Source organism: Salvia miltiorrhiza, chromosome 5, assembly GCF_028751815.1.
Source record: "Salvia miltiorrhiza cultivar Shanhuang (shh) chromosome 5, IMPLAD_Smil_shh, whole genome shotgun sequence".
NCBI classification, from domain to species: Eukaryota; Viridiplantae; Streptophyta; class Magnoliopsida; order Lamiales; family Lamiaceae; genus Salvia; species Salvia miltiorrhiza.
This window is the reverse complement of record NC_080391.1, coordinates 35566128-35587346: the sequence shown is the minus strand read 5'-3', so window position 1 is coordinate 35587346 and position 21219 is coordinate 35566128. Positions and strand designations below refer to the sequence as shown.

The 21219-nt window shown below is 41.4% G+C and overlaps 1 protein-coding gene across 1 annotated transcript; it reads right to left on the bottom strand.

Annotated features, from left to right (window-relative positions):
* Positions 1–18938: 18938 nt before the first annotated feature.
* Positions 18939–20644, bottom strand: LOC130987012 (uncharacterized). Its single transcript, XM_057910567.1, has 2 exons — positions 19974–20644; positions 18939–19407 (listed from the first exon to the last, which is right to left on the bottom strand). The coding sequence occupies exons 1-2, from the start codon at positions 20518–20520 to the stop codon at positions 19112–19114; spliced, it is 843 nt and encodes a 280-aa protein (XP_057766550.1). The 5' UTR covers positions 20521–20644; the 3' UTR covers positions 18939–19111.
* Between the last annotated feature and the right edge of the window lie 575 nt (positions 20645–21219).

Below are 21219 nucleotides of genomic sequence, written 5' to 3'. Positions count from 1 at the left end.
TCAGACTCAGATTTTGCTGGATGCAAAATTGATCACAAATCAACCTTCGGTACCTGTCAATTCCTAGGCAACAAGCTCATCTCTTGGTTTTCAAAGAAGCATACTTCAGTCGCCACCTCCACAACTGAAGCTGAATATGTTGCTGCCGGAAGCTGCTGCTCACAACTCCTGTGGTTAGTCCAACAGTTGAAGGACTATGAGATAGACGAAAAGGAAGTCCCAATCTATTGCGACAGCTCCAGTGCTATTGCAATATCCCAGAATCCAGTTCATCACACCAGAGTTAAGCATATTGCTATTCGACATCACTTCATCCGTGATCACGTCGAAAAGAAGAATATCTCTGTGGAATGGATTCCAACTGCTGTTCAGAGAGCGGACTTGCTGACCAAAGCTCTTCCAGAAGAAAGGTTCAACGATCTGTGTGGAAGGATCGACCTCATCAACCCTGAAGAGTGATGCTGTGTTTGAAGATTTTCTCAAACAGTCATGCTGACTGGTGGTCTTCCAATTTGCTGTTCAAACAACCACTGACGTGGAAAGCAATAAAGTCAAGCGCTCATCTGAAGAAAAGTCATCCTGATGATTCAACCAGGATCAAGTGGTATCGACTGGCTACAATGATCAGTCGATCAGTAAGTATTTTTTTTCTTACTATTTAAAATCAGTTATTTCAGTGAAGAGCCTTGAGTTGAAATTCAAAATCTTTCTCTAACTGATCAGTTTCTTTCAAAAACTTTAACTGATTGTTGGAAAATGGAATATCCGAGAAGGACAAGTGTTTTAAAAAGGGAAAATCTGTTTTGATTGAACTTGTCAATATCTTCTCTAAAAATCTTTCCAATTAACCTGTTGCCTCTGTATAAAATTTCTTAAGAACCTCATTGACATGACATAATGCAATGATACCTCTCACCTTTTTGAAGCTTCAGTCCCCTGCAGTGACGGCGGACGTGAAAATTTTCTTCAAAAATATTTTTAGGCACAGTCTTCGAAAAAATTTTCATCTTCTTACTTGGTACAAAGTTTGTCTATTTATACCATGTTGTCTTCACTCTTTTTCTGCATCAACTAAAAACTCTCCACAGCCTTCACTGTGAGAAAAATTTTCAAACCTTCCAAAGTTGCAGAGAAAATCTGTTCCGACTAAAGGAGAAATCTATGATTGCAAAGTCATGGAGTGGGAGAATGACGCTCACATACTTGGTCTTCACCGGACCCTTCCACTGGATCTCAACGTCTCTCCGACGTCAAAGTTTGCTCTACCCTCACTTGTATCCAGCGAAGTGAGTGTCTTCCATCCTCATGCCCAGACCATACGGTTTGAAGTACCTGTCTCAAGAAGACGGTCTTCACCTGTTCCTCAGGCAAGCTTTGCACCTTTTGTAAAGCTCCCGTGTGGTGCAACAGCAATGAGCAGGAGCTCGTTGTCAACTGGCGCAACATCGACAGTGTCTATCCTCACGATAGCCACTGATTCGATTTTCATTACCCACATACCTCCCCTCTTATGCTTCTTTCTCTTCACCAAAAACCCTCTCCTCAACCTCTTTTGGTTTGCATGTCCACTGCTCTCTTCTTCCCTGTTTCGAGAGCCATGCAAATCAACTCCTTACCCTTTCTCTGTCTCCTCTCATCTTTCACTTTCTTCTTTTTCTAAACCTCCGTATTCTCCGTCTACCTCTTACCCTCAGCATCTTTCTCTGGACCATCCTGCGATTCTGTTTCTACCCAGTGGTCTTAGCTTCATCCTTCAGTCAATCCCACCTTTTTGATGTTGCCAAAAATGGGGAAAAAGTTCTTAAGAGACTCATTCTCAAAAGACTAAAGACGATCAAGCAAAATGATCATCCGATGATCATGAGGAAGATTAGCCAAAAGGATAAGACCTCAACTCAACGGAAAACAAGTGAGAGTGGAACAAGCTTAGGAACATGAAGACACGAAGACAGAAGATGAAGATCAAGAAGTTCAAAGGCATAGCCAAGCAGACTGCTGGAGTCCATGGGTTTCCCATGATGTTTTTGTTTTTATTTTTTACTCCTATGTAAGTCTCGCTCTATACCCCGACTGATGGCTTATCAGTCCTTTATTAATGAAAAGAACTTCTTTTTGATCTCAACCTGAGGACAATGACTTTTTGTCCAGGCTCTGATTATGTTTTTCTATCTTCTCCTGTTCTGTTTTAGAACTGTTTCGTTCTTAACTCTAAGTACAAGTTTTTAGGTTCTATTGTTAAGGGGGAACTGTTTTCACCCCAGTTTTAGAACTTGTGCTGTGAGTTCAGTCTTTTTTGTTGTCTAGAACTGCTGTATGGTTTTGGCATCATCTAAAAGCGGGAAATTGTTGGGAACCTTGTGGAATATCCTAATCCTTGTTTTGATGATACCAAAATTCATAGGTCTTAATTGTAATAGACTAGAACAGTTTTGAACTCAAGTGTTAGAGTTCGCTTCTAGTTTAGTATGCGGTTTGGAAAACTGAAGACTGAAGACTGAAGGACGAAGGATTGAAGACTGAAGACTGAAGATACCAACTGAAGTATCAGTTGAAGAATCAGTTTGGAACTGATTACTTAATGCGTGCCACAGACTGATACTAAAGTCAAGTATCAGTTGATCATTCTTCCTCGGACTGATCTTCCAACTTTCAAAGGAAGCCACGTACTCACAAGAGTACAGCCGCATTAAATGCAGAGATCTCAGGATCTTATCTCTGCAGAGGTAATTCCTATTTGGTGGTTACTTTATCAGAGACGTCACATCTCCTGTCATTAAAGAGAGCCGTTTCCACCAGACAAGGAACCTCGAAGATTGAAGCCTCAGCCCAAATTCAAATTTCTCTCCAACGGAAGAAATCTTGAGGACGTTCTACGCCAACGGATCTATTCAAGAGTTCTCCTACAAATAGCGCTCGAGGATCACTTTAACCTTCACCGATTCAACGACATAAGCTGAAGCTCTGCCGAAATTGCTACTCAGCCTAAAGCTTAACCTCCCCAAAGCTTGAATCGAAGAAGATAATTCCAAAGCCAAAAATCAGTCACTACTGATTACATACATTCTCTTAGACCTTAGGCAAACCTCTGTTTACCTAGAAGCCAAGGTCAGACTTGATACAAAGAACTTGTTCTTTGCAGTATAGTTGGCACTCGTTCAAACCTCCTTTTCAAAAGAAAGATTTGAGTGTTTTGAGTGATTCAGAGTTCAGAAGGGTTTTCTGACTCTGAGAGTCTTAGCGCGGGTTGTGCTAAGCAAGAGAAATCCGACGTGAGTGAAGCGTGGGTACTGAAGAAGGGTTTTCTTCAGTGGTACGGTTGTGTACACCCGACAAGCACACGGTTTGGTTTGCAGTGCACCTGTTAAGCACTTGTGGAGTGGATTGTTGGTCTGATCAACCGACCGTGGATGTAGGAAAGGATTTTTCCGAACCACGTAAAAGTCTCTGTGTTGTTTACAGCACTTTCAGTTTTACATTCCTACTTGTGTTGTTTCAATTGATAAACTGAATACTGATTAACGGCAAAGAGAAACCTAAGATCAACAACGTGCTCAATCGAGGCTATTGCGAAACTAAGTTTGATTTCCGTTGCGTATGATATCAGTCTGACTGATCTATCTTTTGATAGTCAGGAAGAGTGTTATCATCTCTGTTTTAGGAAACTCGACTGAAGCCCATAAGTGCATCAGTTAAGTTTCAGTAACTTAACTGATAACTCCTTACTGAAGAGTTTTCAGTATCAGTCGTCAACCCTGTTTGGTCAAAACTGTTTTCAGTCAACAGGTGTCTTTGTTTGCATGTAAAGTTTCGTTTAGATCTCTATCTTGAGATCCCTCTGATTGAGGAATTTGCAAAAATAGCTCATAGGTGTATTCCCCCCATACATCTATTCGAGACCCCCGGGACCTAACAAATGAGATTAAATAAAACACCTCATTTCTCTTTCATCGCTCATCATAGCCGTCCCTTTCCTCTCTTCTCCCGCTCAATTTTTTTTATCAACCACCATTGTTGGGCATAACTAAAGCTCCATAGATTAATTCTACACCATAGAAAGTTCTAAAGTCAAGCACAAAACATCATTATTTTCCATTAATCAAAAGCTTGATTGAGGTTGAAAGCTTGGTTTCAAGAAGGAGAAGCTATACTTTCCTCTTCAAAAATCATAGAGTAAGCTTCTAATCACATGAATCTTTTTAAATTTGAGCTTGATAAACATGTAGATGGAGGATTAAAGCATGAAAACATCACCTTCTCTTCTCTTCAATAATTTTCAAAAAAATAGGGTTAGAAGTCTTCTAAAATTTGTCATCTCCTTACCTTAAGTGGAGAGTGTAGCCATGCTATTAAGGTGTTATTTATTTGTCTTTTGAATGAAAAGCATGGATTAATTTTGAGATATGGATTATTGAAGGTGTTAGTTTGTGTGATGTTGAAAATTTGAAGTTCATGAAGTAAGTGAGGATTTGGGTAAGAATATGAGCTTATGAGATTGTAGGTATGATAATTGATGGGTTAAAATGATGATTAGAGATGATCGATAAAGATTGTGATGAATTGGTTTGATGGGAAATAAGGTATACTTGGCTATATGCTTAAGATTGGCTAATTGATGAGTTAATTGGCTAGCTTACAAGCTACTGACTTAATTTAATTCGACAGGGTTAGTGATACCCAAAAATCTTGAAAATTTTATGGTAAGCATATATAAGTGTTAGCAACGTTCATGAAAAATTTGAAGTCATTTGGACATTGTTTGATACCCTTTTAAATTATAAATCTCCAACTGCAACTTGCTAACAAAAGTTTGGAAGAAACAACTACTAGAGCCACCCATTTCAGTAGCTTCCCCTGAGTTTTTGGTTTCCAAATTTTTATATAAACGAGATGAACATGTTAGCTAACTACCCACAAAAATTCAAATCATTTCGGCAAGATCTCTTCAGAGCAGCTCGCAAAAGACAAGCCTACAGAGCTTCCAGCCAGCTCTGACTCTGACCGTATAGAGCACAAAATAGACACGGCAGAGCAGAACATAGACACAAAGGAGGAAGCCAACTCTAACCTTGCTGACCAATCAGAGCAGAAAATGAACAAAGAGAATAAGGAGATGGCGCAAGACAACTTACAGTACATGGGAGATTTCTCCAGGCCCGTCATAGGAGACACTAGCACTTCGGCCATTGTGCTTCCCACCGCAGTCAGAAATTACAACTTGAAGCCGAATGATTCAAGTCTGCTACCTCTATTCCACGGGATGCCGAGTGAAGATGCCCTACAGTTCATCCGCGATTTTTGCACGCAAGTGCAAACCATTCCATTGTTGAATCTCACAGAGGACCAATTAAAGCTCAAGTGCCTCCCTTATGCACTTTAAGATAGGGCGAGGACATGGATGCTAACTCTGCCGCCCAACTCCATCACCACTTGGGGAGAAGCTTGTGACAAGTTCATGCTGAAATACTATCCGAGCCACAAGACACAGGAGCTCAGAACGCAAATCATGGAATTCACCCAAGGATCGGACGAGCCCTTACATGAAGCTTGGGAAATATATCAAGAACTCCTCCGCCAATGCCCTCAACATCAATTTACCAATGTGATGTTGATGCAATTCTTCTATGATGGGTTAGTGCAAACTGCCCAATTTATGGTGGATAGCACGGCAGGAGGGAATATTACTAGGAAGACGGCAACAGAGCTTAAGAAAATATTCAAGACCTTAGCCGAGAGCTCCCAGCAGAAATCAGTCCGTGGAAGGAGAGTTGAGGCCAGCGCTGTGACGAACCAGTTTGAGCTACAGAAGCAATTAGCGTCAATTATGAGAGATGTGCAGCAAATGACGATGGGAAGAATGGAACCGCCCTCTGCCCCTATGCAAAATGTACAGCCTTGTGGAATTTGTGGTGATTTTAACCATGGAGTTGATCAATGCAATAGAATGGGCGAATTCACACCGGAAGGGCAAGCTGAAGTCCACTCTGCGCAAGGATTCCAGAGCAGAGCAGACTGCAGAATGGGCAGAGCTATAATCAAGGGCAACAGAATTTTAATGGTGGATGGAGAGGACAGCAACCCTATGCACCGCAGCCAAACTACTCCCAACAATACCCTCCAAGGTATCAGCAGCAAGGGAACCTTCAGCGCAATCAATTCCAGAATGCACAGCAGATGCCTCCGCAAAAACAGTCTCTGGAGGATACATTGCAGGCGTTTATGGAGGTTAGCAAGCAGAGCATGAAGTCTCAGGCTGCCACTATCAAACGCCTCGAAACAACGGTGGGGCAGTTGTCGGGAACCTTGAACCAATTGCAGCAGCAGCAGTCCGGGAAAATAAATCAGGTGATAGCTCTGGCGAGGATACCAGAGCAGACTAGGAGGCCAGCTCTGGCGAGGATGCCAGAGCAGACCAAGATGACAGCTCTGACACGATGGCCAGAGCAGAGAAGAGGGTCATCTCTGACTTGGCCGCCAGAGCAGAGGAGAAGGGGGCATGAGCAGAGAAGAATACCAGAGTTGATAAGGCCAGAGCAGAAACTTCACAAATCCACTACGCCATATCAACCACCGAAGTCCAGCCCATCTCTGCCACCATCAATTGTTGATCCAACCCAACCTTTGCCGAAGCAAGAAGATCCAGGGAGTTTCATTATTGACATTGGTTTGGGTTGAGCTGGAGAGTTCTCGGGCATGTTAGACTTGGGTGCGGCAGTCAATTTGATGCCGTTTGCTATATTTCAGAACTTGGGCAGGAAGGAAGAGGAGCTTAAATGCACAAATACGAGACTTCAACTAGCTGATGGAGCAATTAGTAGCACTCGTGGTCTTTTAGAGGATGTTGAAGTCACGGTAAGAGGAATTAACGTGCTGGCAGATTTTGTGGTGCTCGAAGCAGGGCAAGGTATTACAGGAGAGAATAGGCAGCTTGTTCTACTTGGTCGGCCTTTTATGGCTACTACCCAGATGCGCATTGATGTGGGTTCTGGTACTTTGAGCATGGTCAGGTCTGGTAGATCGGTAACATTCTCAGTTTTTTATAAGAAGCCTGTTATTTCTAACTCTTCTATGCATATCTGTTCTCTTGTTGAGATCTCTGACCATGAGGAAGAAGTGGAAATTTTCAGAGCTAACAGTGTTTTGCCAGCTCTGCCCGTTCCATCAGCTCTGACGATTCCAGCTCTGACGTTGGACGCCAGAGTAGAAAGTCTTTTGCCAGCTCTGCCCGTTCCGCTAGCTCTGACGATTCCAGCTCTGACGCTGGATGCCAGAGTAGACGTTCTTCCGCCGGTTCTGGAAAATACTTGCCAGAATGTTGCTGAGGATAAATTGATGAGCAACAGCCCGGAAGAGGACAAAATTATGCAGGACTTTCTTGACAATCTGCAAGATGATGAGGCCATTGAAGATGAATTTTTGGCCAAGCTTCCACTCGACGTTAATGCAGAGCAAGAAGTACTGACTAACATAAAAGAGGATGCAACCGTTGAGGAAGAACGGGCTGATGTGCTGCAATGCAAAGATGATAATGTGCAAAGATTGCAGATTGTGCCGCTCTTGGAGAAGAAGAAAGATGAGAGATCTCGACCTAGCTCTTGGTTCGAGAGAATGATGAATGTGATGAGCACTGCTTGCTCATTAAGAGGTCTCGCAACTGACATGGAGTATGATGTGTTATCACAAGGATTAATTCAGCTGACGTTTCATAGTGATTTTGGTTAAGGGTTCCTCTACGTCGGGCTGGCAACTTTAAAACTAGCGCTTGGTTTAGTTTTTTGTTTTTGTTTTTCTTGTTATTTGCTTTCCGTTTTTGTTTTGTGTTTTCCTTGTCTTTGGTTGCTTGTGCGGATGCTTTGATTATGGGTGTTAATGTCTTTGTTTTCAGCGCTGCAATTTCTACTCTGACTTTGCCGCCAACGCTGAAAAGGCCAGCTCTGAACTGGCCAGATCTGAAATTCTACTTTGAAGAATGCCAGCGCTGCACTTCTACTTTGACTCTGTTGTACAGAGTCAGAGCTGAAATTTTACTCTGAAAATGCCAGCGCTGACATTTTCTACTCTGCCACAGACCGCAAACCTCACTTTTCGCCGCCTCTCACAGAGCTCATGCTTTTCAATGCCGATAATCAGGGACGTTTTTTCTAACTCTTCTTATTTCTTTTGTGCACTGAAGACATGACATGCTTTAAGTGTGGGGGGGGTGTCTTGTTGTGCTTATGCTTTCAATTGGGCGATTGATCTCTTTATGCTTAGCATGCTCTTTGATACTTGCTAATTTTTATGAATTTGTGGAAGAGAAGATGGTTTTCGATGTGAGTTTCGGGTTTGTGAATGAATGGTGGTTATTCTTGTTTTACTTTTGATATATGTTTCTTGTTTGTGCAAAGAATTATGAGTTTTGTTGCAACACGATTGTAAGTAAGTAAAACGTGATTTGTCCGGTAGATGTTAGAAGGAGTGTTGTCATTGTGATTGCCTACGATCGTATCCTTATCTGTGAAAAATGCTGGACGAATTGCCAATTCTAAAAATGCCAGCTCTGAAACATCTGGCCAGCTCTGAAACGTGACAGCTCTGAGTCTCTGCTCCTCTAGTCTAACTATGAGCATGGGAAGCCACGTGAAAAGACTTTGAATTACATCCAAATGATTTTTATTTCATGAATTATGGCTCAACTGTCCAAAACTTAAGCACACAAAGTGTGAAAAAATGGTGATATTGATTATAAAGGCGATCAAGGAAGGTTTTTTGAAAAATGCTCTCTACTCTCGTAGGGTTTACCGCCGCCGCCGCCTAGGCGGCTCCTTCCGAACGTTCTTCTGGCTGGCCGGCTTTAGTTTTCTCCGTTCGGCCCCATGTCCTCTCTCTCGCAGTCTGAGTTTTCCCCGCTCTCGGTTCTTTTTGGGGCGCAGCCTAAGGTTTCTCAAGCTCTAGTCCAAAACCCTAGGATCTTGGAGAAAACGGCGGGAATGGTCTCTCCGCCGGTCTCGCCTGCTGTTACGTTGCATGGAACTTCCGTCGATTAGGCTGAGGTTTCTTTTGATTGGAGCTTCTTTTCGGCTGTTGCTAATGGTAGGGCTCCGCCGCATTTGTTGGAGAAGGAGCAATCATGTTCTAGGGTTCCGCCTTCTCTTTGGGACCAAGCGGGATCCATCCAAGATCATCTCTGGGAGTCATCGGCGACAAAGGTTTTGGAACCGATCCCCGGCGATCATCAGTTCAAGGTCTCCTTAATTAAGGAGCCGTCCTTTTCCCATGGTTTTCAGGTTTGCAATAATAGGGTTTTAACTTCGGATCCGACCCTGTTCGGATCTTCGACACCGCCGGTTACTGTTAGGTTCCCAGCCAACTCTACTGGTGCCTCGATGGTGGGTTCGCCAGTGTCAAACCTTGCTTGGAGGCCGGAACAGGTCCTCAACAATCAGTGCAGCGCAGGGTCCAGAGCTGCATTTACTCTGGTTCCAGAGCCGTCCTTGCTCTCTGGACAGAGCAGAGAAGGAGCGGAGTCCAGAGCTGGCTTAGCTCTGGTGCCAGAGCAGACCCCCCAGAGCCGCTCCTGCTCTGTCATCAGCGCTGTGCCCACCATCCCTGTGGCCAGTTCTTCTTCTGCGCTGACGACAGATCTTCTTCAAACACCATATTTTAGCTCTGGACCTAGAGGCTTGTGACGAAGCTGTCATTTCAGCTTTGTGCAAATAAAATATCCTGTGCCCACAACTAGACTAGCTAGTGGTAAGTCCAGAGTCGAATCCACAGGGAACTGAGCAGTAACTTCTCCTGCAAATGTGTCACTAAAAAGATTTTGTATCCTGCAGTGTTCTAGCCAAAACGTGGTTATGGGCAGAACAGGGTTTCCAACTAAAACTGAAATAACAAGGTAGATAAATCAAATAACAAAACAATCCTGACTTGGGTTCGAATCACTAAACATGAACTAGGCACTCGATCATTGGTGCAAAGATAAATTACTATACTCACATACCAGTGGTTATAGGCATAAGAATTGTTGCGCCCTTATTGTCACTCGTCACGCACGCAAAAACCCCTTGCCCAATCTATCATTTCAGTGTATGATCCCTTAGAATGGTCAGCTAATGGAAATCAACTACCCCGAGCAACATCCACGCTCTCTGCGATGGCCTATCGCTAGTTGTGCTTTGCCCAGAATGCTTTAAGATCTAGATAGACCCACTTGACTCTTACGCCGATATTTCACAGCAGTCACGGCTCCAACACTCGTTGTACTATTTTGGAGGTCGATGGCAACTCGCCTTTTGCCCAAAGTATTACTTGAGGCCAGAACTCCCTAGTTAACTAGTGATCAATTAATTAACCAAGTTGTTTCAACCTTTTTGGAATCAAACCTAGTGTATCAGGAATATGCTCATATAGTTATTATGCCCAAATTAGACCTCTCGAGTTAAGTGTTCATGCTTAGATCATCTTGCTCAAATCAGAATATAAAACTTAGCCGAACATAAAATAAATAACAAAGGCAAAAGACATAAAGGAAAACATAAAGTAAAAAACTAAAATAGAAACTTACTTAAGGCAAAAGGGTACTTACGGCCAAAAGTGCCGCAGAAAACATGAACAGAAAATTAAACTGCTATGCCCATAAGGGGCGACTACTCCTACCTAACTATGGAAAGTAAAACTACATCAATGGTCTGTCATATTCGTGCTTCCCTCTCTACTCTCTCCTTTTTGAATGGTTCACAGCTATGTGGTATTTATAGGCATGAGTTAGGGCTGCCCAGGCTGGGCCCAAAGGAGTGGGCTGGAATTAGGGCTCCTTCTGCCCGAGATAGCATCCAGATCTGGAGGCTGATTTGTTCTTATCCAAACCTCAAAGGATAAGGTTTTTGGATTTCTTTCCTTATCTACATCTTCTGATCAGATTGTGCCTTTTGCCCTCAACACGAATTTATGTACTCCATCTCCTGCACTCTTCTTCTCTGCCCCGTCTGTACCTTCTGCCCACGATCATCTTCTGGTGCAACTGGGTCCCGAACGGTACTTATGGGCAAAGGGTCGGTTTTGCCTTGAGCAACTCCAAACTTTATCTAAGCTTTTGTAACCTGCTGCTCCAAGCATCTAATTGGCACTGTAGCTATGCTCACACTTCTTCCCCGAACCGAAGTCGCATTATGCCCAGAACCTTCTTCCGATGCAACTGGATCCCGCGCGGTACTTATGGGCAAAAGGGTCAGTTTGCCCAACATCCTGCTTCTCGGACTTTTGATCTTCAAAACAAGCTTTTGAGTGTCCCAAACTCCTCTGCTTCAAACTCATGCCTCTTTCGCGGAATGCAGCAGCATTATGCCTTAAAAGCACCTTCTGCCCAAAGAACGGGTCTGCCCTGGAACTACGCCCTCCCAGGCGACAAACTCTAGCAAAACAAAGGAAAAAGACTCTATCTAGACCTAAAACAGACACGAAAAATGAGCACAAACATGGGCTCATCACAGGCTATGACTCAGCGCATTCCTACTGTTGGTTTCTTCCCTGGCGGGATTCCTACGAGCTCTACTTCCGGCACCGTGGAAGTGCCGGCGTCTGCCGGTATCTCTGATGTTTCCTCTTCGGAACTGGTGGGAATGGACCATGATCACCTTCCCGAAGGGAAGTCTTTCGCTGAGTCCCTTAGAGCTGGCTCGGGGCGTCCCGCTGATGTTCCTGCTCATAACTTTACGGTCCTGAAACCTAGCATGCTAGCGGACCGCCCATGCTTGTTGCTTTCTTCGGCTTTCCGACAAAGGCAGATCAAGACCTTCCAATATTCTCTTCATGGTCGGATGTTTCTCAAAAAATGGGAGGCGCCACGTTTTGCAGCGAATCTTTTTTCCGAGCTCTCTGCCGTTTTGAAGCCTAACTCTGCTTGGGAGGTTATACCTTTGGGAAAGGGATACTTCACGCTGAAGTTCACTTCTCCAGAGGATTTTGCTGTGGCTTTTGCTAAGTCTGCTTGGCGTCTTCGTGTCGGAATTCTCTTCCTGCAAGCCTGGACTCCGAGTTTCAATCCCAATAAGCTGGAGTCATCCACGGCACATGTTTGGGTTCATATCTTTAATTTACCCCATGAATTTTGGCATCCGGAAGTCTTGGTTGGTATTGCTAAGCATGTGGGCACTCCTCTACTTGTGGATGGTTTGTCGGCAAGGGCGTCGGTGGGTTATTTTGCTAGAGTTCTTGTTGAAAAAAATTTAGCGCTGCCCATCCCTGATTTTCTTGATGTGCAATGCGATGAGGACATTTTTGAAATTGAGTTTAAATATGAGGAGTTGCCTTCTTTTTACTGTCTTTGCTCTACTCTTGGCCACTCTACTGAGAATTGCAGGAAACTTTTTTCGGAGACAGATGTTGAGCCATCTTCCCCGACTCTGTCGGCAAAGCAGAATGGAGGTAGACGTGGTAGATGGCGCAGGGCTAAATCTAGGCGAAGACGTACCAGGAGCAGGACTGTTGGCCAGGCTCTTTCTTTGGATCCACCAGAAGACAGGGCTGTACCGAAGGAGCTGCCGGCTGCCTCGCCGGGTACAAAGGAGAACACTACCTTGTCACAGGATGTCCCTTCGGAGGAATCTCTTCGCACCCCTGTTGTTGTCTCTTCGGGTATCTCCACGTACAATTCCTTTGAGGCTCTTGAGGATGGCCTGGAGACGGAGTTAGGGAAATGGCCAAATGATATGAGTATCATCAAAGACTCTTCTGTGAGTCATGTGAAAGCTCTTCTGCTGTTGTGCGATCCCTAAACAAGAGTATTGATGCTGTAATGGCGGAGGTGGATATCTCTGGCTTAGACCCTTTGGTGGGTCCCTCTTCCCAGACGAAGAGCTTGCAACCGGTGCAGATGGCGGTCACTGGTGCTCTGGCGTCCGGCTCGCAGCGTTCCTTGGGTCCACCTTCTCCTCATCCGAAGAAGGTTCTGGTCGCTCGTCCCCCCTACCTCAGGGTCGTGGTGGGAGAGGTGGGCGGACTTCGTCGACCGCTGACTCGGGCAGATATAGCTATGTTTCTTTTCGAAGTTCTTCCTCGACATGAGGAGTTTCTATTGATCCTCCTGGGAAGAAAGGGCAAAACAAGCCTTTAATGACAGCGCGGCGGGGTTGCTCCCCGGAACCTGCGAAATTCTTGGAGAAGGTTGCTGCTGCTCAATCCGCTAGCGCTGTGATTCTGAACTTCACCATTGAGACTCCACTTTCTGGAGCCTTAAGAGTCCAGTTGGACTCTTACCTATGGATGCAGGATTTTATTTCCTTAAGAGTCCAGTTTTGCAAGGCAAGTTTGATGAGGATTGGGATTGAATTGAAGTCTATAAAAGGAGGCTTGAACGTGAATGAAGATCAATCCTTTTGCCTCTGGCACTTAGTTAGAATCAAATATTTGCCCTAATCTTTAGTTTCCGTCTAGTTAGCTAAAGTTTAGGTTTTTATTGCTTTCCTAGTCTTAGTTTCGAATTCTGCTCTAGTTTATTATAGTTCTTTCAATTCATGTTTTAGTTAGTTCTTCGTTTAGAGTTGTAATCACGTGACAGGTTGCTTCTCGAGATGATTTATGGTATTTCGTATTTACGTTTATTTACTTGCTTTGCTTTTACTTGCTTTACTTTAAATTCTGCAATTTAATTATGTTTATGCTTTACTTTCGTTTATTGCTTTCCTTTAAATTATGTAATTTAAATTCCGCACTTTAAATTATGCAATTTAAATTCTTAGTCTTAAGTTTACTTTACAAGTTTTAGTTTAATAATCTAAGTTTACAGCTTTCTCGTGACATAATTAAAAGCCCTTAAAGATCTTCTTTGAGAGACGACATTGGGTTAGCTTACCACTGCTAGAGTGTCCTTGTCCTATTGCAAGTCAATCTAGAGGTGTTCTAGTTGAGTCAAGAATCGTAAAGCTAAAATTAGTCTACTACTGATTACATATATTCTCTTAGAACTTTAGGCAAATATTGTTTATCCAAAGCCTAAGTTATTGATTACAGAGAGCCTGTTTTCTGTGATCTTGTTGGTAGTTTTCGAACCTCCTTGCAACTGAGTGAAAAGAGTGTTTGAGTAGTGTGGAGTTCAGACCAGTGTTCTGACTCCAAAGAGATCTTAGTACCCAGTGCGTGCTAAGTGATTGAGAAATCCAACCCAGTCTGTTGGTACTGAAAAATGTATTTTAAGTTCAAGGTTTGCTGTGCACCCGTAAGCATAAGCCCAGAGTGTTTGTCAGTGTGATCAACTAATCGTGGACGTAGGAATTGAATTCCGAACCACGTAAAAATCCATTTGTCGTTTATAGATTTCAGTTCAACTTTCTTATCTGTGCACAAACGTCTTTAACTGAAATTGATTAACTGCAAAGTGAAACATAAACCTGACAATGTGTTTTTTAGGCTTTTTCAAAAGATAAGTTTTCCGCTGCCAGTGTTATTAGTAAGATTCATAACACTTCTCTGATCAAATCTAAGACTGAACCTCTACGAGTATATCAGTTAAAGCCTAGTGCTTAACTGATATCTTCACTGAAGTTATTTCAGTATCAGTCTTCAACCTTTGCTTAACTAATATCTTCTTTAACTGCTTACATATTTCAAACTCGTCAGTATCAGTTAACTTCTAAAGGTTGTCTCGTGTGTTTTGAAAAATAGCCTATAGGTGTATTCCCCCCTCCCCTCCATACATCTATTCTAGACCTTCCAGGACCTAACATATGTTCAACGCCATGTTCAACGAAATGACTGTTACGAACGTTTAACGTTCAAGGGGAATTACTGGCATGTTCGATGTTCTCTGTTCTTTGAATATTTATTGTTCTCCATATAACCTAACCCTATATATATATATATATATATATATATATATATATATATGTAGAAATAGGATCATATAATACCACTTCTTAATGTAGTACCGTAGGACCCAATCTTGACCACACATTTGAGACATGTGGCGCATCAAGATTGTGACACGTGGCAAAGAGTTTCCAAGGCATTTCAAGGCAAAATCTGCATAGGGGTAAAATCGGAATATATTTCTCGGAATTTAAAATAAAAATAATAATAATTTTTTAGATTTTCTCAAAATAGACATATTTTACATGCATATAATATCACTTAAAAATGCATAACTTTGAACAGAAAAATGCATTTCATTTTTACAAATTTGGTATTTTCGCCACCCCACCCCACACCACCTCCTAACCCCTCCCCCCCCCCAAAAAAAAAATAGACATATTTCACATGCATATAAAATCACACAAAAATGCATAAAGTTTCACATAAAAAATGCATTAAATTATAGAAAAAATGCATTTCATTTTTACAAATCTGGTATTTTCGCCAACCCATCCTGCATCAAACCCTCGACCCCCCACCACCCCTTCCCCAAGCAAAAAAAAAATTATTTTTATTTTTCTCAAATCTGATTTTTTTGACCGCTGCCCCCCACCACCCCTCCCCCCCAAGCCAAAAAAAAAATGACCGCTGACCCACCCCCACCAACCCCCCAAGCCAAAAAAAAAGTTATTACTCCCTCCGTCCTGACGAGCTTGAGGTGTTTCTTTTGAGCACGGAAATTAAGAAGTTGTATATTAGTGTTTTAAGTGTATAGTATAAAAATGATAAAGTATGAGAGAGAATGTAATAAAGTGATAAAGTAAGAGAGAAGGTAATAAGGGGTGCAATTAGTTTGGTAAATTAGTGCTTTAAATTGCTTGATTTTTGCCAAAAAAGAAAATGTCTCAAGCTCGGTGGGACAACCCAAAAAGGACTACGACTCAAGATTGGTGGGACGGAGGGAGTGTTATTTTTTATTTTATTTTTAAATTCAATTTTTTCACTAATCTGAAAAAAAAAAAAAAAAATTGGCTGGGGGGGGGTGGTAGGGAGTGGGTCAGCGGTCAAAAAATCAATTTTGTGAAAAAAATGGCTTGGGGTGGGGGGTGTGGGGGTGGCGAAAATACCAGAATTTGTAAAATTTTTTAAAAAATGAAAAAAAAAATTGGCTTGGGTGAGGGTGGGTGGAGTGAGGTGAAATATATAATTTGTAAACATGTAATGCATTTTTCTGTTCAAAGTTATGCATTTTTGTGTCATGCTTTATGTATTTTTGTGTGAAATTATATGCATGTAAAAACATGTCAGTTTTTGGGTCAGTGGTGAAAATTTCAGAGTTTTGGAAAATGCAATGTATTTTTTGTATAATTTAATGCATTTATGTGTGTTCTGTTATGCATTTTTATGTGAAACTTTATGCATGAAAAACATGTTTTCCAAGAAAACCTAAAAAAAATCAACAAAAATATTAAAAAAAATATTTTTGTTTTTCTTAATATCCAAAAATGATTTTTCGATTTTACCCCTCTGCAGATTTTTCCTTGAAAGCTCCTTGCCACATGTCACAATCTTGATGCGCCACATGTCAGAAATGTGAGATCAAGATTTGGTCCTACGTACTATGTTAAGCAATGGTTCTATGGGAACCCAACCCTATATATATTGTTGGGAACTTGGTGAAATATCCTAATCCTTGTTTTGATGATACCAAAATCAATAGGTTTCTTTTGTAATAGACTAGAACTGCTTGAACTCAAGTGTTAGAGTTCTTTTTCTAGTTTAGTTGCGGTTCTAAAGACTGAAGAACGAAGGACTGAAGACTGAAGTTGCCGACTGAAGCATCATTCGAAGAATCAGTTTTGACTGATTACTTAATGCGAGCCACGTGAAATCAGCGGACTGATACTAAAGTCAAGTATCAGTTAAACATTCTTCCTCGGACTGAACCTCCAACGTTCAAAGAAAGCCACGCACTCCAGAAGTACAGCCGCATTAAATGCAGAGATCTCAGGATCATCCTTTCTCTGCAGAGGCCATTCATTTTTGGTGATTACCTTTTCAGAGATATCGCATCTCCTGCTCTTCAAAGTAGTCGTTCTCACCAAACAAGGAACCTCGAAGATTGAAGCCTCAGCCCAAGTTCAAATTACTCTCTAACGGAAGAAATCTTGAAGACCTTCACCGCCAACGGATCTTTTTTTTTATCAGAAAAAGAAGATATATTTAAACATTTGGTACCAGAGATACCGAAGAAGTTACACAATTACATTAGAAATTGATCCAGACATCCATGAGGAGAAACACATCTCCTTTTCATTCAATTTAAAAATCTTGTTCCAACTCCAAAGTCTAACTTTAATCTCCCCAATCAAGCTTTGAACTTCCCAATTCTTTCCATCAAATCTGCTCTCATTGCGACTCTTCCAAAGTAGCCAAGTGGTACAGATCCAAAGGGCCCTAAGAAACTTTGAACTCTTTTTCCTCCCCAAGTTAGTAAATGCGTCAAAATGTTCACCGCCAACGGATCTATTACTCAGCTCAGAGCCTAACCTCTCCAAAGTTTGAGGATCACTTCAATCTTCACCGATTCAACAACATAAGCTGAAACGCTGCCAAAATCATTACTCAGCTCAGAGCCTAACCTCTCCAAAGTTTGAATCGAAGAAGAGAATCCCAAAGCCAAAAATCAGTCATTGCTGATTACACATATTCTCTTAGACCTTAGGCAAACCTTGTTTATCCAAAGCCTAGGTCAAACTAACTGCAAAGAACCTGTTCTTAGTAGTTTAGTTGGTAAGTTTTCAAACCTCTCTTCAACCGACCGAATTGAGTGTTTGTGTGAAAAAAGAGTTCAAACAGGTGTTCTGTCTCCGTGAGGTCCTAGTGCCCAGTGTGTTCTAGGAGTGAGAAATCCAACAAGGTGTGTTGGTACTGAAGATTGGATCTTCAGTTGTTTCGATTATGTGCACCCGCAAGCACATGTTCAGGTTTGCTGTGCACCCGTAAGCACGGGCATCGATTTGCAGTGCACCCGTAAGCACTTGCCAGTGAAGTTGTTGGTATGATCAACCGATCGTGGATGTAGAAAGTATTTTCCGAACCACGTAAAAATCTCTGTGTTATTTACAGTTTTCAGTACTTACTTTCTTGCTTGTGTTCTACTTTTCTTAAACTGAAAACTGATTAATAGCAAAGAGAAACCTAAAGACCGACAACGTGCTTAACTCACAGAGTCATAGGCTATTACGAAACATAAGTTTTCCGATGCGTGTGTTATCAGTCTAACTAATCTATCTTCTGATAGTCAGTAAGATTCATAACATCTCTGTTTATCAAACTCGACTGAAGCCTTACGTGTATTAGTTAAGGTCTTTGACTTAACTGATAAATTGGAGAAATGAGGAGAATTGAAAATGAAGAAATTAGAACCTCAATTAAAGTTTTTAACTATGGAGTGCAGGCTCTAAAGTGGAGACTGTAGACCACCCGTTAAGAGTTTGTTGTGGCTTTAAGGCGGGAGATGCTCTTATACAGTTTCCATGACCGAATTGTTGGGTGAGATTGAGCTGAAGAATGGACAATTTCCATTAATGTTGTGCCTGCTTGAGGCAAGCAAAATGTTGAGACTAATTAATTGTTTGACAAAGGTAGGACATCTATTTCGAGTCTCATGTGGCGCGGCCATTTAATTTTTTTATTTAATATTATAAATTTATCAAAAAAAAAGGTAGGACGTCTATATCACACCATCACTTTGTTGTGACTTTTGTAGAAGAATGATCAATCACCACTTAGATAATAATTAGAAAAAATCTCAAAAAATGTGCGTGTGTTGATCTAGTGATAGGAGGTTATGCCCAAAATCTGAGGTCTCGGATATCTTTAAAATTTCTTTATTTACTCATGTAATTTATCAAAAAAAAAAAAATCTCTCAAAAAGTTTATAAAGTCTCTGCACTCTCTTTATGATAAATGTAAGGTTATGATTGTGTATAGCGCTCATAATGCCTAAAATGTTTCAAATTCGAACCCACCATAACAATTCGGCCTTTTAAATTTTATGTTTATCCTTCAAAAATAAGAATAAATTCTATGTTGATGATTTAGCGGAAGTCTTTTTCTTAAAAAAATAGCTTTTGTAAAAAACAATCATCACACGATAATTATAACTATTACAACAAGAGAAAACAAACAAAAAAAACTTCAAACTACAACCCCATTTTCCACTCTGTTAGGTAAGAAACAAAACAATAAAAAAGAAAGCATCTTGCATTCCGATAGAAGGATACTATCGTTTGATGATTTCCGTATAGTGGTTAAGGGAGTCCTGGCGCTGCAGCCTCATATCCTCATTGAACTTGGTGATGAAGGCCTCGACCCGCCTGTTGAGCTCGTCCTGGCTCAGCGATGGCTCTGAGCGCTCCTTGAAGGTTTCTGCTTTGGTCATCGTCTTGAATGCCGGCGGGGGATTGTGGCGCTCCCACGTCTCCGATTTCTTCAACCGCCCCTCTCTTATTGTCTTCCATGTGTTCTCCAGTGTGTCTTGCTTCTTCCATTTCGACACTCCCAGCACTCTTCTGCCACCTGATCGATCACCAACATTTAATATGTTACCACCATAATATAAATGTGGTTCTTGTCAAGTAAAAAATGATCCAATAGTGTGTAACGGCTAGTTTCTAACCTTATCGTTTTCAAACTCGGGGGTTGGCCTTGGCCCCACTCCAAAAATAGCCCCCACTTTATTCGCTTTTATTGATAGAGATTCAAGCTTAATGTCTATTGCATTTCGATTAATCAACACTCCGGAGTTTTCTTTTATTGAAAAATGATATTATCCTTAACAAATGCAGCGATTAAACTTTTCCATGTAATCTAATATGTCCACATTCAAAACCAAATATAACCCGTTTTTAATTTACCAAAAAACTAAATATATATGCTTAATATAATCTTAAGACAGCTAGATATCCTCGATCTACGGGGTGCATACTAACTCGTGTGGACTGACACACACCAGATTAAAACCATCCTCCCCAACGGTAATATCCTGGCCAACCCCTCCACCGTCTAATTTCAAAACAAACAATATTTTTTCTTTTTTCTTTCTACCAAAATCACAACCCTCGATCAATAAAAATATAAATTACCTTCGGGGCTGGATTTGAAATTTCTCCGATGACTGAACCTAGCAGAAGCCGGCGGCTTAACGAAATCCGTCGCATCATTATTCTCGGCGGCAGTAGCCACCACGACGCACTCGTTCTCCTTATTGCACATCGCATCATCGTCCGCGGCATCAGCGCCGCTGGAAATCGAATTTTCACTCTCGTTGCTGCCTCCTGAATCGAGCGCGTCAGACTCCAATCCTTTCTCGGCGCCATCGTACTTATACTCTGCCGCCAGACTCAGAAAATCCGGTTGAGAGATTTCAGCAGGCTGCTGCACGGCGTCCAACGGCGGCGCAATTGGCACGTCGTCGGTCGCCAACTGGAGTTTGGAGGAAGCGACGATGGTGATGATGATGCAGTTGATAACGAGGTACAGATACGGAGGTCGTAGCCACGAAACGACGCCATTGTAGATCCAGGGTGCGTAAACGGCGATATCGGTGGTGCTTAGCATGATTGCAGCTGATAAAACGCTCGTGGATATAAACACGACTTTAACGGACAGCATATTACTTGATGTCGACATAAGTTATATTTATCGGAGAATGGAATTTTGGGCAACTGTTGGCTGAGTGTGTGTTCGAGAGAAGAGAGGAGAGTGGGGGTTGGCTGGTTTTTAAAGGTCGGGGGCGATAGGAATTTGATACTCTATAAACTAATGGGCTAAATAGTAAATTAAGTTGGTGTAAATTTGTAGTAAAATCTGGCATGGAGACAAGTGGCGACCAAACGTCAGATGCCTACGTCTGCTGTTGTCCATCTCTATCTATTTACTGTATTTAGTTTTTCCTAATTATTTTTAATTGATTTTAAAAATATTCAAATTAAAATGCTACCACCAACCTAATTAACTTGATCAATTTTATTTTCGGATCGTTACAATTAAATTGATTAATTTTTTTATATGAAATAAATATAAGTAAGAAAATATCTAATCACTTATTCACTTTATTATCAAATACACTTAAAACACTAATTTCTTAAATTTCGTACCAAAAATTAGTTGATCAACTTAATTGCAATGAAGGGAGTAGTAAAAAGAAAAATTATTTATCAAGATAAAAAAAATTAAAAATTTTATTATACTTATCAATTTATTCTTCACATAAAAAGTTTAAAAATCGTTCACTAAATTTTTAATTGTGAATTACTCCCTTCGTCCTATTATAATAGGATCAATTCTTTTCGGCACGAAAATTAATAAATTTACTTTTGAGGAGAAAAT